Consider the following 18764-nt stretch of genomic DNA (forward strand, 5'->3'; position numbering starts at 1 on the left):
TCCTTTAATATCAATTTGCTCTACCTCAGAAATAATATATTTTCATATATGTTACCAAGGGGAATTTTTAGTTGATAATAAGTTCGTTGTCCTGTGGGCTCGAACCAGCGAAGGACAAGAACTCAGGACTACAGTGGACGCATTAACCCATCCGGCCAGCAAGTGAGGTATAAGTGGATATCAGCTCCCATATACAAATCTCCCGTCGAACTCAGGTGTTTGTATTTAGAGATATATATATATATATATATATATATATATATATATATATATATATATATATATATATATATATATATATATATATATATAGATATCCACCCACCTCTGCCATGTTGACTGTGTAATCGTTTGTCGTATATATATATATATATATATATATATATATATATATATATATATATATACGACGCAGCCATATTATGACTTTTTTATCACATCACCGTGATTCATATACAATCAGTAAGCTACAAACATCCTTTAATATCCACTAGCTCTACCTCGAAATACTATATTTTCATATAAGTTACGAAGGGGAATTTTTAGTTGATAATAAGTTAAACTGCCCCCTGAATCACAAAACCAGCGAAGGACAAGAACTCAGGACTACAGTGGACGATTAACCCATCCGCCAGCAAATGAGGTATAAGTGGATATCGAAACCCCATATACAAATCTCCCGTCGAACTCAGGTGTTTGTATTTAGAGACGATATCCACCCACCTCTGCCATGTTGACCGTGTAATGCGTTTGTCGACGCAACCATATTATGACTTTTATCACATCACCGTGATTCATATACAATCAGTAAGCTACAAACGTCCTTTAATATCTAATTTGCTCTACCTCGGAAAACAGGTGATTGCAGAGACAGTCCTAGCTGGTTAGCCAAGCACTGTTCTACTTTGAACGCCCGATCGCACCTAATGGCGCGAGGATATATGCTAACTTTAACAATATGTAAGATTCCAAATAATAGTCTCTTCTGAAGATAGAATACCAGATGATCCAGTACTATCTCTAACATTCTCCCCCATCTAGCTGTTATTTCTACTAAAGTAAGTATTCTAAGCATATTTAAATTAGACTAGGCTGGGATGTGTGCCACGAAGTGTACCAAGCACGTTTAGGGTTAGGCTAGGATAGGATACCATATTAGTCCCATGTGTTTTATGCATGTGCTCAGGGTAGGCTAGGACAGGTACAGTAAGTCAATGCACAGAAAATTTTCTGGGTGTGTTTAAGCTTAGAATAGGATGCAGGCCAATATAAAGGTTCTAAGCATGTTTAAGGCCTGGCTGTAGGCAACAGTAAGTGTACTGAATGTGCTGTATGTACAGTAGGCTAGCGATGATGTTAAGAAAGCAAGAACAAACCCTGATTTGCCCTAAGCGTGTCTAAGTTAAGCTATGACTTTCTTTACTTAAACAAAAGCTTTGGTTGATTCACCATGATCAGGTCTAAGCTAGGTTATAATTTTTTGAGGAAAAAAAAAAAAAAAAAAAAAAAAAAAAAAAAAAAAAAAGTTGAATTGCCATGATCATGTTTAGGCCAGGCTAGGACATGTTTGCTGTCATGAAAACAAAGGCATTGGTTGAACTGCCACGATCATGTCTAGGCTAGTCAATGACGTTAGGTAGGAAAATAAAGCATTGGTCAAATCACCATGATTGCAGAAAATTTTAAACTTAGCACCTTTCACTCAATGTGTACAGTGAAAGCAGTATGACCCTAGGGAATTTGGCCAGCAATCAAGTTTTAAAACGAAGGAAAGTTTTTGTCTTGAGAATCTGGCAGGAAGGAAAATTTGTTACTTAACATTATTTTTAAGGAATAAATGCAATAAGTAATTGCTGTATCAGGCGGTTTGTATATTACTGAATTTATAAAGATTAGAACGAGCACATTTATACTAATTCAACATTAACGCATTTCTGTTCCATCATTCTTTTCAGTGCTTGGCTATGTTGACAGCATCATTCACAAAAACAGGTATCAACTCATTAAAGGGCTAATTAACCCAGTACAGTAATAGGTTCAGATAAATCTACCAGTGTACTATAGTTCAGGAAAGGTACCTGTGAAACAAAAGTTAGGATCATCATAAATATATAGAAATAAAGGCACTGAAGTTTATACCATCTGAAACTTACCTTCGGAACCTCAGGACTTGCTTTAATCTCATCATTCTGACTAGGCTGCTCAGTTGAGACTTGACTCTGCTTTTCTTCAACCTGAGAAGGGGTAGGCTCTTTACTTTGTCCTTGATTCTGTGGAGGCTGATTAACACTTTCAGGTTTCTTTGTCTGTGGTGTAGCTGCTTCACCCTGAGGCTTTGATACATTATTTTGCTCTTGCTGTACAGCTGGGCTTTGGCTTGGTTTTTGAACTTGTTGCTGCTGGGGTCGAGGACCTTGATTTTGAATTTGAGGTTTTGACCCTTGAATTTGTTGCTGAGGTTTGGGTCCTTGATTTTCTTGGATAGTATTAATATCAACTGTTTTTATAGTTGTCAGATTTGGATTGACATTTGATGGTGGTTGGGCAGGTTTGATATTTGGCGCTGGCATGGATAATCGAGATGTAATTGGTGCTTTTTTTGCCATTCCCCCATGTTGCTGTAAAGGGAATTTACAAATACTCATTATATGAAATACCTTACTAAACTCCAAAACCATAACAGTTTTGAAATAAAATTATCTTTCAATCCATAATGAATAGATATTTCAAACAAATACATGATACAAAAAATAATTATCCAAACAGTATTTAATAAACTCCCTATATCGGTGTTTTCCAAATATGAGGCACCTCCTCCCACGTAAGGATTTTCAATTCTAAGGAGAGGAATTTCAAAATTCACGGAATACAGTGGCACCGCAACTTAACAGATTTCATTACTTAGCAGATTCACCGAGGTTCGATAAAAAATAAAACTAACATTTAATACTTACAAGAATAATTTCCTCAGTATGTTAGATACCAGACTGGATTAACTGTGTCAAAGTAGACAATCTTTCATACTTAGTGGAATAATCTGATATGTCAATATAACTGGGCAGTGAAACAAACATTTGCAACCAACAGTTTTCTTTTTGAAAGTGTAAATGTAAGACCTTTGTTTCCAGGGTAAATACAGGCGGCCCCCGGTTATTGGCGATCTGGTTTTACAGCGCTTGTCTAGCGACGACGATAACTGGATTTTCGGCGCCAAAATGCACCACTCTCCGGTTATCGGCACCAATTCCCAATTGACAGTGGCGATGATATCCAGTTATCGGCGCTATTATTGCTGATTTTTGGTTATTGTTTCTGTGTCGGAAAAGGAGCGACCCTCCACCCCCCTTAACCTGGGACTACCTGTAAACCATCATACCCAGAGTTTGCACTCATTCATTTGGAGTCTGTGTGTCTGCCTTGCAAAGAACCAATATGGTTACATAATGTAATTTCCTTGCAGTAAATTATTCAATTTGTGTAAAAAGTATTATTTTTTTAAGTAAGCATCATTCTGTTCATCCTGCAGAAATTCTGAGATTTTTGGTTAATTGTTATCCATGGTAAACAACCTCTCAACCCTGCATTCCTTTTATGTGCACCTGGTAAATAATTACCATGCCCATATTTATCAGCAAAAAAGTATTAATAAACAAACATGCTAAAATAAATTCAATGTATTTCTAGAGTGGTATTTTATATATACAATCATACACACAGAAAGCTAGTCTCTCTCTCTCTCTCATCAATGCATCAGAGAAGGAAAATAGGATAAAAGGGGATGGGGAGAAATTGTTATTGTTGGATATGACTAACAAGACCATTGTAGGCACAAAGAACTGTTCCAGCAGAATGACCTTATGTACAGTAGTCCTTCAATTAACTGGTTTCACCTTCTCAAGAACTCAACATTATCAGGAGGGTTTACAGCACCTCAATATTTGTATTATATACATAAATTTTTGTAAAAATTATATAAACAACAATTGGATGGTTAGTAATTCTGTGAGCAAAAAGGTGTTGTTAACACTGCTTATAGGAATTAGCATACTGAGAAAGGGTTATTGTGAGGGCAGTAGAAGGGAGGAAAGAGTTTTGGGAGGGAGGGAGGCTGAGTAGGATGGGTGGGGAGGGGTAGGCAGGCATTTAAACTTGAGAGCTTTCACAACTGCTATTGGTTGAAAACCACTAAGTCACTTGATTGGTCATCACATATTACGTTATCACTTTTAACTGGTCGAGACTTATTGCACTGTCAGTACAATAGGACATGGTAGACGGTGAGTGGGTGGGCAAGCACTCGTGTTTTTTGTAAATTTTGTACTTTAGGTGGAAATGCATGTCATTACAGGTGATAGTGATTCTTTCTTTTGAATATGTATCATGATAACATCATAAAAATTTCCTCCTCTAACTAGCTACAACTGAAGATTGTCAATGCACTCTGTGAGAAAAGCACACTTCTCTCCTTTGCCCAGATCCAATTCAGTTTTCAGTATTTGTGCTTTGAACAGTTGTGTGATTGCATGTAGTGATGCTTTCTCCTCAAAGCATTACCTTTGTTGCAGTGCCTGCAGCACTGCAGGTGCTATTGTTGCTGCATGTAGTGATGTGTATTCTCTATATGGCCCCACCACCTCCTAAAAGGGGATAGGAAGGTGCTGACCTTTAAAAAAAGAAAACCTGGAAATCATCAAAAGGATTAAGATCGGTTGGTCATAGAGTATGGCATTACCCAGTCTACCCCCTGCAGGATATCAAGGCTACTAAGGAGAGGGTGAAGAAGTACACAAGTGACTTTGGGAAGAAGACAATTTGAGTTGGGCTTGGCAAAATCCTGTCATGTGAAGTTAAACAGTCAACCTTGATCTGTCTTTTCAGTAAAGGGCTGTTGGTGTGCACATGTGCGAGCTGAGTTGAAGGTTGCTGCAATGAAGTTTGTAGGTCTGCATGGGATTACAGACTTGCATCTGAAGGTTGGCTGGTTCAGTTCAAGATTCAACATTGGCTTTCCAACAAGTAGATGCATGGCAAAGCTTTGGATGCTTCTGAGGGCAATAAGATGAATTGCAGTACTGTAGATACTTAAAGACCTGATGAAAAAAGGAAGGGCTTATTTTAAATAAAATCTACAACACTGATGAAACTTGATTTATTCTAATGTTCATTGCCTACTATCTCCCTGGCTGGTAAGAAGAAAAAGAATTTACTCTGTCAAAAGCTTACAAAACGATGTGTGTCTGCTGATATGCGCAGTTGCTTCTGGTGGGCATCATTGCAAACCAGTGGTAGATGGACATGCAAAGCAAACATATACCCTGTGTGGGTTGATGGATAATCTCAGTGATTTGGTATCTTAAGGCAAAGGCTTGGTTCACCTCTGAGATAATTTCCAATTGGGTCCATGAACACTTTTGTAAGGTTATTAGTCATCAGGGACATAGGACCTTGGAATTACTAGAGATCAGGTGAAGGTTTTTGGTTCTTGTGGCAATGCGCCTTCACATCCTAACACAATCCAGTTGGTTGGTGACAAGAAGTCTTATTGAGGTCATGTTTTTGCCACCTAATACAACTGTACTCTTTCAACCAATGGCTATATTGGAGTCAGTTCCAGGAGGAGGTGGTGGTGGTGTCTGAGGATGAGGAGGAAAAGGAGCAAGACTTGGATACAAGGGGGGAAACAGACTCAGAGGAATCTTGAAAGTATTTGCTGAAATCCGCCATCTACAGCTTTGCAGATGCTTGAAATACATCATGTCACTGTCCAGACCCTGGACCAATGGCAAAGCGGGAAAGATCAACTTCCAAGACTTTGATTTTGATGACTATCGCGCCCAACTCACCACAGGAGGCAACAACATTCCCAAGATGTTGCTGGATGATGACGTTGGCAATTCAGGCTTCTAACTTTTGTCCAACAACTGCTACAGTTGCTGCTGATGAGACAGAGGAAGAAGACCTTGAAGAAGACAGTAACAAAGATGAGTCTGCATCACAACCAGCACCTTTGTATAAATGCACGAGGGCTCTCTTCGATATGTTTATTGAAATTATGGAGAATTCAAACATCAACCAAAAACCTTCCCAGGGCGCTGGAGTTTGCTAAAGGGATTCGAGAAATGCGGCAGACAGTGACTGTGATGAAGAATTGTTGTTGTTATTGTCAGAGTACCCTTGACAGCTTCCTCAGACCTTAACTCCCTTGCACCGAAGCCCATAACCATCCACTTCTTCAGTAACTCAGTTGTTTAGCTCAGAAATACAAGTGAACACTCCAGCACCCTTTGTTACCATTTTAAGTTCAATCAGCAGGAATCTCATGTCTGCCACCTCTTAATGGCCTGAACCCAAAAAGCATCTTAATGCCTCTTCCAACCAGTTTGGAATATACATATTTAGAATATAAAGTTATTCATTATTGACAAGGTACGGGGAGTAAGGGCACGAAGTTGCCATTTTACATGTGGTGCTTTTTCACCATATCAAGAAATTTCAATTTTCTGGCAGGGCCTTTGGTGTATTGCTCCAGATACAAGTAAGATTACTGCAGTTAACACTGCTGTTAAAATACCTGAGGTCCATAAACATACAAACTTAATGACGCATTTCTATTATGCCTGCTATGTATGCAAAGGCACCTCAACTTAAAGGACAGCTGGGAGACTGCTCTTCCTGGTAAGAAATGAAATCTGTTAAGTAACAAAGACGGGCCTACTCAGTACAATACCCTGCAGCAACTGTTAAATTTCACTTGTTTATAACTAACGAGAGAGAGAGAGAGAGAGAGAGAGAGAGAGAGAGAGAGAGAGAGAGAGAGAGAGAGAGAGAGAGAGAGAGAGAGAGATTATTTAATTTGAATTAAACAAGACATAATGACGCTTTTGGTCTTGTTTTGTAATGTATACACCGTAATTTACATATTTTGTAAGCATACTCATTAAGTAAGTAATACTACTGCAACCAGTTACAGTAAATGCAGAGTTTATCACAACATGAGACATGCATGTATGTGCAAGGAGAGAGAGAGAGAGAGAGAGAGAGAGAGAGAGAGAGAGAGAGAGAGAGAGAGAGAGAGAGAGAGAGAGAGAGAGAGAGAGAGAAAATAGCAATCCTGATGAAAATCTGCTGAAACATGAGCATTGCCAAACAACAGTACTCAAAATCGTTTTAATTACAATTCTCAGGATTTCAAAGTATGATTTTGCAAGATCAACAAAGCATGGTGCAATCACTTGTAGAAAGTTCATGTAAGAAACTGATAATGATGTTTAACTATGGTTACCTATTCTGTAATGTATGTATACCCAATTGCAATTATACTTCTTTTAACCACAATTCTTGGAATTTCTTGACAAGTGTTCACAAAATCAAGAAACCATGCAGCAATCACTTATAAAAAAAAATTCATGTACAGAACTACTTCAAGTGATTATCTATTCTATAGTACTAACACAGATGCAATCACACTACTTTTAAACAAAATTTTCAGAGCATGTGCTTGCAAAATTAACAATGAATGTACAGGTAATTGCTTTCCATAAAATGCATTAACTTACCAAAATTATTGCTTTTCATGTCTGATCAAACTTACAGTAGTGTACTGCCTAGTCTAAAGTACATAAATAGAGGAAACTGCACTTTAACTTAACATTTCAAACTTTCTTAACATGTGATCACATAACGAGTGACACTCACTTTTAAAACAAATTACTTTTTTAAGTATAAATTTATAAAACAATCCACTGCAAGTACATATGTGCCTATAAAATATACCAGTTTAGAACTTCCAGCACAAGAGTAAAAATAACCACACACACATAATTTTTAAAAGCAAAAACACTAAAGATAGAGATAATAGAAAGTGCAGGGCCTTTATAAGGCAGACAACAAAAGCTAAATGACTGACTCCAGCATACAAACAGTGGGGCATAATGTATTGCTTACTCTAAAAGCAAGAGAACACACACTAACATGTTTATACAGGAAAGTGTCAATTATGTTTGTTTCTGCATCACAAAAATCAAGCATGCTTAACAGAATATTCTGTTGAGTAAGCATTGGTTATGCTCATTTCAAAGCCCAATAAAAGTAGTGTATTTTCTGGATTATTCTGTTAGGCATAAAATTTTCTTTACCATTAAGTACTGAAATCCAGTTAGGTGTGGTACCACTAAAGCCCCAGTGGATTTCCCAATTTTTTATCTATAAATCATTAAATTCAACAGAATTATTAACAATAAGAACTTCAAAAATATCAACAAAGTTCATTTTATTGTCCTATTCTTATTTATTTTTTTTTTAAATAGTAGCATCCTTACTGGTAGTAGTTGGTGTTGGTTATTAACTGGTCCCTGATTCATCTTCATTTGTTTGTTTGGAGACCCTTGCATAACATCGTTCATACCACGTTTCTTGATCATATTACGCATATCATCAGGTGGTGGAATTTGTGGTCTTGGTAACAAATGTGAGAGAATTGACGGTCCACTATATGGGCCAACACCTGTGCTCCACTGTAAAAGGAAGTTAATTATAGGATTTTATCATAATCTTCATGATTCTTATCACTCCACCTAATCTACAAATTTGCATGAAGCCAAGCTATACGGAATAATAATTAATATCCAAAAAGTACAGTACCAAATTTTCATTATTATTATCATTATTATTATTAAAGAGTTTAACCAGACCACTGAGCTGACTATCAGCTCTCATAGAGCTGGCCCAAAGGATTAAGATGAAATGAATGGTCTAGGCTAGAAGCCTAGCACTGGGACCTAATAGGTCACTCGTTAATGATGAATGAATGAAAATGAAAATGAAATTAAAAGCTGCACACATTTATACTCATGCTGCCATACAGACTCACTAAAAAGGTATATTAAAATTCAACATAAATTAAGTAAAATCCTGAAATTTACTTCTTTTTAAATTCATTATACTGATTGATTGATTTTTTATATTTTATCAATTAACTCACAGCTTCTCATGAACATTAAAAGGGGTACAGTATTACTGAAAATGTTGAAGATTCTGACAAAATTTCTTTTATTGGTCTATTTCCAAAATTTTATAATCGCTGCAGGTTATATTTTGGACATTCACACAGTACATGCGTAACTCTTATCAACACTTTGCAATCTGGGCATTTGGGAGGAGGGGCACATGGACTGTTCATCAAGTGTTCATGTGTCAAATGAGGATGGCCTATTCAAAGACGTGTCAGAATTACTTGTGTGTGTGTGTGTGTCTCTCTGATATGATGAACTACATTTTCCAACACTGGATTTTATGTTTTAATTCATTATTTTCAGGTTCTTCATTCCATATATTTTGCCATTTATTTACAATGATTGTTTTTATATGTCTTGAATAGTCACTAATACGGATGTCTACATTTGCTCGTCATGTCAACTGCTTCTTTAGCTGCTTTATCAGCTTCTTCATTTCCTTAATCCCCACATGGGCAGGGATCCAACATACAGTATTTCAATATTTTTTCCTTTATTATACAATTTATGGAGTAAAACTTAATATGTTTTACATAATTATTTTTTTCATTATAGCTTTGAATGGCTTCTTTAGCGTTTCTGGAGTCGCTATAAATCACCAAATCAAACTTGTGCCAGTTGCGTTGAACAACCTTGTGCCAGTTAAGTCAAACAAACTTGTGCCAGATTATTACAGGAGGCTTCCTAACTATTTTTATGGCTGATGCTATTGCTTATAACTCAGCTGTAAATACTGAGGCAATATCTGGTAGAGAGAACGGATGCATTTTGTCTAGGGATACTGCAGCATATCCCACTCCGTACTGTGACTTAGATCCATCTGCGTATATTGCATAATGTGGACCTTTTCGGATTGTAAGTTCTACTGTATGCTGTCTATATTCTGGAGTATATGAATGACTTTTTGATAAATATTTTAAGTGTGTACAAATTCTCATTTTATTCATTGTCCAAGGAGGAGGTAATTTTAATATTAAAGGTAATTGTATATTTATATTTAGCGACTCAAACAATCTTCTAGCTCTAATTGGGAAAGAGGGTGGATGATTGTTTATAAACACAACTCTTAATCCAAACAATTTTTTGGTTAGAGAGTCATTTGTCTGAATTCTCAAAGCACTCTTCATTGTTACTAGCTCTCTATGGAGAGAGAGAGGTACTTCACCACATTCCACTTGTAAAGAAGACATTGGTGATGATCGAAAAGCTCCTGAACATATTCCAAGGCCTTCATTATGAACTGGGGAGCCATATACTTCGCTTCCATAATCAATGATAGACAGTACTGTTGCTTTATACAGTAAAGTACGGCTATGTCTAACGGCTCCCCAAGTAGTGTTTGATGGTTTTTTTAATTAGGTTTAATGCTCTTTTACGTTTTGATTTCATGTATGTTATGTGGTCTTTCCAGTTCAAGTGAGTATCAAATACTTATCCCAAAGATTCTGCTGTTTGGCCAACTGATATGGAATGATATCTGATTTTTAAATCTATTTCTTCACCTTTTTCCACTTTTTATTTTTATAAAACATTACTGCTTGAGTCTTTTGTATAGAAAATTTGAAGCCTACACATGAGGCCCATTCATCTATTTTTACAATAGTTTTATTAATGATTCGCTCTGCACGTTTTATGCGAGATGCTGAATAATATATGGCGAAATCATCCATATACAAGTTACTTTTAATGCAAATAGGTAGACTATTACTGATATCATTTATCGCTAAAGTAAACAGTGTGCCACTGAGGACACTTAACTGTGGAACATTATTTTCAAGTGGAAATGTTCTTGACAATACATCATCTATTCTCACCTGAAAAGTGAGATGTGTCAGAAAGTTTTCGATAAACCTAGGTAAATGTCCACACATGCTGTTTTTATGTAACTTTTTAATACTGCATATCTCCATGTAGTATCATATACCTTTTCAACGTCAAAAAAGACGCCTATAGTAATTTGTTTTCGTTCAAATCCTCTTTGTATGTGGTCTCCCAAGTTAGATAGAGAATCCAGTGTAGATCTGTTACATTTTGACCCAAATTGAGTGGGAGTCAAAATTTTATTTTCTCGAATGTGCCATGTTAGTTGACCATTTACCATTTTCTCTAGTAATTTGCATAAACAACTTGTTAGAGAGATTGGTCTGTAATTGTTTACATTACTGGAATCTTTTCCAGGTTTGGGGATAGGAATAATTATAGCTTTACACCATTCATCAGGAAATAAATTTCGAAGCCATAAGTGGTTATAAAACTCTAATAAGTATGTCTCTGCCAAAGGTGCTAAATAGCAGATCATTTCAAAGCAAATATTGTCACCTCCAGGGGCAGATTTATTGCTGTTCATCACAGCAAATTCCAACTCTTCCATATTAAACTTTCTACTATAATATATATCTTTTATTGTTTCAAAATTTATTGTTATTAATTCCATACTATTCTTCTTTATAGGGAAATACTCATCTAAATTATTACCACTACATTCTTTTGCTAAATTTTCTCCTATTACATTACTTATTTCTTTAGGATCAAGTATTCTTTTCCCATCTTTTATTATGGCATGTCTAGGTAGTTTAACATGGATACCATTTATTTTTCTAAATTTTTCCCATATTCTTTGCATGGGAATATTATTAGAGATCTGATACATATTTCCTCCATGAAATGATTCTTCCTTGAATTACTTCTCTTATAAATTTTGCAGATATTTTGTTATATACAGGTTTCAATGTATCAATTTCTAATAATAATACAGTAATTTTTTGTAAAGTTCCTTCTAATATCGGTAATGTTTTATTTATTTTACTGAAATTTCTATTCAAATGATCTAATCATCTTTCAATTTGGTGTTTTATTTTTATTAATTCTGTTAAGTTTTTCAGACCACCATGGGACTTTGTGTTTTGTTGGATGAGATTTTGATTTTGGTATTGCTTTATCAGCAGCATTTGTAATGAAATCAACAAGAAATTTATTAGTTCCATTATGGTCTTTTAAATATTCAAATGGTGGGATATTCCTAGTGTGGAATTCATATTGTTCCCAATCTGTTTTATAAATGTTATATTGAGGGACATGCTTGGTGGGATTATTCTGCAATAATAAAATTAATATTGGGAAATGATCACTTGTATTTAAGTCATCAACTGTACTCCAATCCAGACTGTCAACTATGTTGGTTGTACATAGAGTTAAGTCGATTGAGGAAAATGTTCCATGTGTTTTAGACAAATATGTGCTGATTTCGTTATCATTTATACAACACATGTCATATGAATCTAAGAATTCTTCTATTTTACTTCCTGCTCTATTTGAGTCTGTACAATTACAGTCCCAAATTGGGTTGTGAGCATTAAAATCACCTACTATTAATGTAGGTTCCTTGGCATTATTAAGTAAATCTTGTCCCAAATAGGGTTGTGAGCATTAAAATCACCTACTATTAATGTAGGTTCCTTGGCATTATTAAGTAAATCTTTAAGTTTGTCAAGTAATAATTTTTATTAGGTTGGTTATATAAATTATAAACTGCATAATTATCGTTTTTCATTTGTATTTTAATACTCGATATTTGCAGATCAGTAAAATTTACAGGTACTTTGTCAAAACATACTTTGTTATGTACATATACAGCAGTACCTAAATTTCCTTCATCCTCTCTAGATGTAGATGCTAAGGTATACTTACCTACTGTTGATACTGTTTTGTTGACATGTGGCAAACATAATATCATTGGTTCGTACTCTTTTAGTAATCGTTGTTGTTCTCCCAGGTGTAATCTGGTCTGTAGACCATTTACGTTCCATTGTATAATCTAGCTGTTGAAAATATTTTGTTATAGCGGTCGAGTTTTACTCTCTTTTTTTTTTTTTTTTTGTATTATCTATTTGGATTTTTTCTAATAATTTACTCACGACATTCATTTGTTTTTCTTTATAATAAATAAATTAAATGCTCAATGCACATCCAACCTTTTTCATGGGTACTCAAATCCGTGGTTTCTTTTTTCCTATATTTCATAAAATTTCTTATAATGTTTGTTACACCATCTTTTGTTATGCTTTTATTGTTATTGCATAATTCAACGAAACAATCATTACATCCACATGTATTATCATGTATATTTCTTTTTTCATTTGCTCTTGTAGCAATTACTGGAGAAGGAGTAATCTCATCTCCTTTGACATAATCATTGTTGTCTATGGTATGGTTCTCTTTCACTTCTTCATTTTTTTTAACATTGCCTTCATAGGTTTAACTATTATTTTAGAAGATAAAGGTATATTCTTAGCTTGTTTTTGTTTTTGTTTCTTTTTCATCTCCTTTATCTTTGGTTTAACTGGTGTTTCTCTAATAATAGTTGGTTTCTTCGTTTTGGGTGGTGTTCTCTCCAAAGGTACTTTTTTTATGTTTAATTTCCAGTCCATCACGACCCTCCTCTGTTACTTCAGTAGTAGCATCCTCCTCTGTTTCTATTTGCATTAATATTTCAAATGAATTCAATAAAATATTATCCATCTCATTTGTACCTGTTTCTTTATTCTTTACCATTTTGGTTTTTATTTCTAAATTGCTAATTTCTTCTTGAGATTTACTTTTCTGTGCTCTGTTACTTCTATCTGTTTGCGTTAGTGTTTCTTTATCTGCTCTAGTTATTGAAGAATATGAATGTTTCTCAGACAGATCTTGTATTCCTCTCACTTTAATTCCAACTTAGCCTCTTTTATAGGCATCCCCATTTGTTCTTATAGTATTTTTAATTTCGTATTGTATATATAATACATGCATTCTTTGGATCTTGCATGATGATTCTGCCCACAGTTTACACACTTAGGTTCACTGCAATTCCACTGTGTGGTATGTTCAGTAGATTCACAATAAGCGCATACCGGTCCATTATGACGATTTTTTTGGTGTGCCCACACTTACTGCAATTTTGACACTGCAGTGGTTTTGGGACATAGGGTCTTAACTCTCAATTTTGGTCTAAGATTTTTATTTTTTTGAGGTAGATTTTCACCCTAAAATTTTATTTTTACTATTTTAATATTTTTTTTATTGCTATTTTTACTTGGTACAACATATACCTCACAATCTTGGACCTTGGGGTATCTTTTTTTGAGAGTCTAATAGCATTTTCTTATCGACTGGTTCGTTGTTTTTAGGAGGTACAATGGTACCCTGAATGCTATTCACAGTATCGTGTTTTTTCACTTTTATGCATGCTAATATTGTTTATATTTTTCAAAGACAAATAGTCTTCAGACTGACTTTTTGTTGTGGCTTCTATAAGCCAAGTTTTCTCCTTTATTTGTCTAAACGACATATCTGTTGTTGGATGTATATTTAATAGATAATTTTCCAATTTTAAGGCTGAAATATTTTGGTTAGCTTCCATGGTTAGGAACCTTGACCAACTTCCATTCCCAAAGAGGGAGTCGAGGCGAGTCAAGGTTGGGTCATGTCGGTATTTACTCTTTTTATGGGTTTTATAAGGTATTAAAGTTTTAATACTACTCTGATTTTGATTATCTGGATTATCCAGAGAATTGTCCATTTCCATGCCAGAAGATTTGCTCTGTACTGGAGCAGCAGTCATCATCTGTGCCAGAACAATGCCATCAGAGGGCCCAGTGGTACTTGAATCTTTAAAATTACTTGTCATGAAGATTTAAGTATAAAACAAAAAATTAAATAACCCAGATAACCTTAAAATGATATCATCAGCCTTTCATGGAGTTTATTCTTCCATCAATGTCACAAGTGAGAACTGACTCTCAAATGTCCACTCCATAACCTACCCCACTGGGGATGGCACAACATGATTAGAGTGGCCCAAGTGTAAGCCAAACCTGCTTGCTAGGACTGATAATATTACTGGAATACAATCATCCCCACCATAATCATGTTATGGGCAAACCAGATAGAATACCAAGAGTCCTATCCCTAGAACCAGACCCCCCTGGAATCTGTGGTCCAGCCCTAAAGAATAGTTCCACCTGATATCTCTCTGGTCCAAACATTATCGGGCAGTTGATGGTCCTACCACACTTCCCAATATTTAGCTTCGGATATAAACCCAATCCCAGTTATATCTTTTCCTATTGATCAGGTCCAATAAATTTTAGCAAAAGAGGAAAATTCTGCAAAGATTAATTCACAAAAATACAGAATGGTATATGGGACTCTTGGACTCAAACCCGGGAACAGATTCCTGGGGTTCAAGCGGCCCCTCATCAGGTCAAGGTGGTCCCAAACTTTCATGATTTTTATTTTCCTAGAAATATAAACAAGTTCCTTTTATATAGCATTCCTGTTCAAGAAGGAAAAGATTGTTGAAATTTGATAACAAGTGGTAGGTGGATGAGTAAGAAACTCTCTCCCATCATACCATGCAATTTTTCCTTCAGCATCAAGGACTATGTGAGGATGAGGATGGCTGTGGTAGGAATATGATCAATGACTGGTTTTACATATTTGAAAAAATGCAAATTATTGCCTTTTATACAAAATGTTAACTCTCAGAACTGGCACTGTTCTATCTTCACCCAGAGATGTCACTTTCCCTGTCAAGAATAATGTGCAAGGGAAACTCTGATCCCTATAACTCCTATACAGCCATGGCATACAGAAGCAGGGGCTGATTGGGCACTGAGGCAGAAAATTTTGAGGATCCTGTCCTTTGACAAAGTTCAAGTCAGTAGGCAGTTACATCATCAACTGAGAACAGCAGTCATAAAATAATACACTAGATGCTAATGTTCCAAAAACAACCTCCCCCAACAAAACAATGTTGAAAATAAGAATGGAAGGAACTGCATTTTTCAAGCTGAAGCTCTAAAATAGGGTACTATATATTGTGTAGTTCACCTCCGTGTCCCATTCCAATACATGCTCAGCCTCACAGCTGCATCACAAGAGAGAAAGAAGGGAGGGAGAAGCCAGTCACTCACCCAGTTGACCCCAGCCTTACATTACACTTGTGCCTTAGGTGAGAGGCTTTTCTACTCATTGGAGCTTGGACAGCTTCACATTAACTTACTGAGCAGCCACCACTGGTTCTAAGGAGATGGTATCCAAGGACTTGGGGGTAATGCCCATCAGGTAGAATTAGGTGACGATGGTCTGCTGATGCCAGACTCAAGTTCTCATTGCCTGAAAAATCTACAAGTTCCTTTGAAATGCTAGGGATGGGCAATTAAAAGATTTTGTGACCTCTCATCCATACAGGGTAGTCGTCATCCTTATCAGGACACCCTTGGGTCAGCTTGATAATTTCCCAGAGCCAGAAAAAATAAGTTCTTGGATAACAATTGTGCCTGCCAGTATTAACACACAACTGCCAACACTCGAGCCTCGGATGCTCAGTCCTATTCAGATACCTTATTTTGCAAAGCTTGCTCCAAGCACAAAACTTATGAACAAGGAGATACTCACACCTTGTAATAATGGACTAGATATGAGAAGTCATGTAGCTTGCCAATGCACTTCAACAAAACTGGGACTAGAAAACTAGCAGTGTTTAGTAAGAAGTCTACCTACACATTCCCCATGGGACTTATAATGTGTCATCCCACTCCAGAGACCTGAGTTTGTAAGATAGACAAGACTGAAGCTCCTCACCAGCATGAACAGTTCCATCTAGAGAGAAAGCCATGGCACTCAGTTGAAACACCTGGTTCAGGCAAGAATGAGAGAAGCTTATATCAAAAGAGGAGGTCAAATAAGTCCTAAGTCCATAATCAACTAAGTAGCTCCAACCGAAGAGAAACTACGTCTATGATAACAAACACTCAAGGTGGCCCATTTCCAATGATACACAGCTACTGACTGCCTCTAGGGAAATACAGACATCTGCAGAGTCCTGTAATATAAGTCTTTCTTTCTCACTCTCTCTCTCAAAAGATCCTGGTTAGTGTCTCTCCATGAAGGGAGAACACCTCCTTAGACTGGTAGTACCTCAGCAGGTGAGTCAGATGAAGAAATGTGGGCCAAAGGGGAAAATCTCTTTAGATGACTTGCCAGAAGACCCAGCAGACTGGGGTAACAAACAATGTGTAGCCACCAGGGTCAACCTGGGACCCACGGTGATAAACTGGGTGAATATGGCTGAATGGCAGACAGGCATACACATACAAATGGTTCCTAGGATACTGGAAGGAGTCCTACAGAGCAGCCTAATGGACTAGGCCAGTTATCAATATTTCCCAAACTCTATACAGCTTCTCCACCACAAAAAGATGTAATATATAACTCAGTCTCTAGTACTTATCTCTGGCAAATGAGCTGGTGTCAACACATTTTTACTTGCAAGCTGACAGCCTGATGGCATGGCAAACTGGCCACAAATGTCTGCCTATCAACTGAGAAAAGACTATGTCCTCACAGTTTCCAAGAAGCTTCTCCAGAGATGGGGAGTTCAGTGGAACCTAGTCCAACTACCAGGTCAGATCATTCCTTCCTTTCTAAGCGAGCGGTACACAATGAGGATGGCTGTTGGTGGCCAAGCAGCCTTACTTGAGGCACCAATGAAGCAAATGCCAAGAGACAGCTATGTGCAACAAGTTTCTCCAAAGACAGCAGCTTTACTATACCAAGAATGACCAGCCAAAGCTGAGCTGGTTGTCCCTGCTGACACAGACTTAAGGCCTGTCCACACTATGAGTTAACATGTGCATGGTAATGAGAAACATGCTAGATCTGGGTTTTCCATTGGAATGTTCATTTTGAAAATGTATAGGCCAAAGGCATTCAGTGATGAGTCTGGGCAAAGTTGGCACCAACTGGAGGGAAGGACATGTACTACTTAGTTGCAACACTGCCGTCATGCAATATAGATCATCATTCTTCTCTACGACAATCTGTTTGCAATAACGGAGGTAGAATGGACTAATCAAGACACTATTTTTTTTACTAAGATACTGGAGAGCCATCCCCATTTTATGGCAAGCTAAAAGTACAAGGTATAAGAATAAACAACTGAAGGCTTCTGCTATTGATGCCATTGTGCTAACCTTTCAATGAAAATAAAGTAAATAAAGATGAGCATACAATGAAAAAACTGCACATGAATTCTCATTACTGGAAGGAATAAGAGCCATACAGGCATCACATAAGTCCAGAGCAGGAGCCACAGATGTGTGCACACCAAAACTTGTGTTTTGATTTATTTCCTTCCATGTGTTTGATACCATACATAAAATGCTGCCAAGAAACCCTCCCTTCTTCATTAAAATGTCTTTTGCAATAAGAAATAAAATGCTGCTGTTGGTATTTAGCATAATTCTGAAAGTCATTCACTTTCCAAAACTGATTCATTAATAATTTGCTATAAAATTCCTTTTTTATATCTTTGAAGCTTTCTTTCCCATTTCCTTCTTACAACAGCATACAGTCACCATAGTCCACAAAATGGTTACTCTCTGCCTACTATCCATAACATGATCCTCTGTCCTTTGCTACTGGTGAGTGGTGACACAGGCAAGGTGCTTTTCTATCATGTGGACACACTTCTGCATTTGCAATGTACGTATTTCAACTCTGCAGTCCCACCCTCATCATCACAAATAGGCTGGAGGGAGTTTTAGACAGAAAACCTTACGGATAATACAAGATTTCTAATTACATTTCAGACATATTTTTAAAGCTTTAGTTGTCAGTAGCACCTAACACTATCAAACTGATCAAATATCTAATATCAATCAGTAAAGCATTAGCCATGCTAAACAATTCAGGAGCATGCACAATGATATA

At 36.5% G+C, this 18764-nt stretch overlaps 1 protein-coding gene across 2 annotated transcripts in view; it reads right to left on the bottom strand.

Moving 5' to 3' along the window:
* LOC136833773 (ataxin-2 homolog) overlaps window positions 1-18764 on the bottom strand; it is a 283147-nt gene that overhangs the window by 189399 nt on the left and 74984 nt on the right. For both annotated transcript variants that reach the window (XM_067096025.1, XM_067096024.1), the window contains exons 7-8: window positions 8319-8513; window positions 2154-2618 (exon numbers count right to left, since the gene is read on the bottom strand). In XM_067096025.1, coding sequence (XP_066952126.1) covers window positions 2154-2618; window positions 8319-8513 — 660 coding nt within the window. The remainder of the gene's footprint in view (window positions 1-2153; window positions 2619-8318; window positions 8514-18764) is intronic.

Source organism: Macrobrachium rosenbergii, chromosome 52 (genome assembly GCF_040412425.1).
Source record: "Macrobrachium rosenbergii isolate ZJJX-2024 chromosome 52, ASM4041242v1, whole genome shotgun sequence".
Lineage (NCBI taxonomy): Eukaryota > Metazoa > Arthropoda > Malacostraca > Decapoda > Palaemonidae > Macrobrachium > Macrobrachium rosenbergii.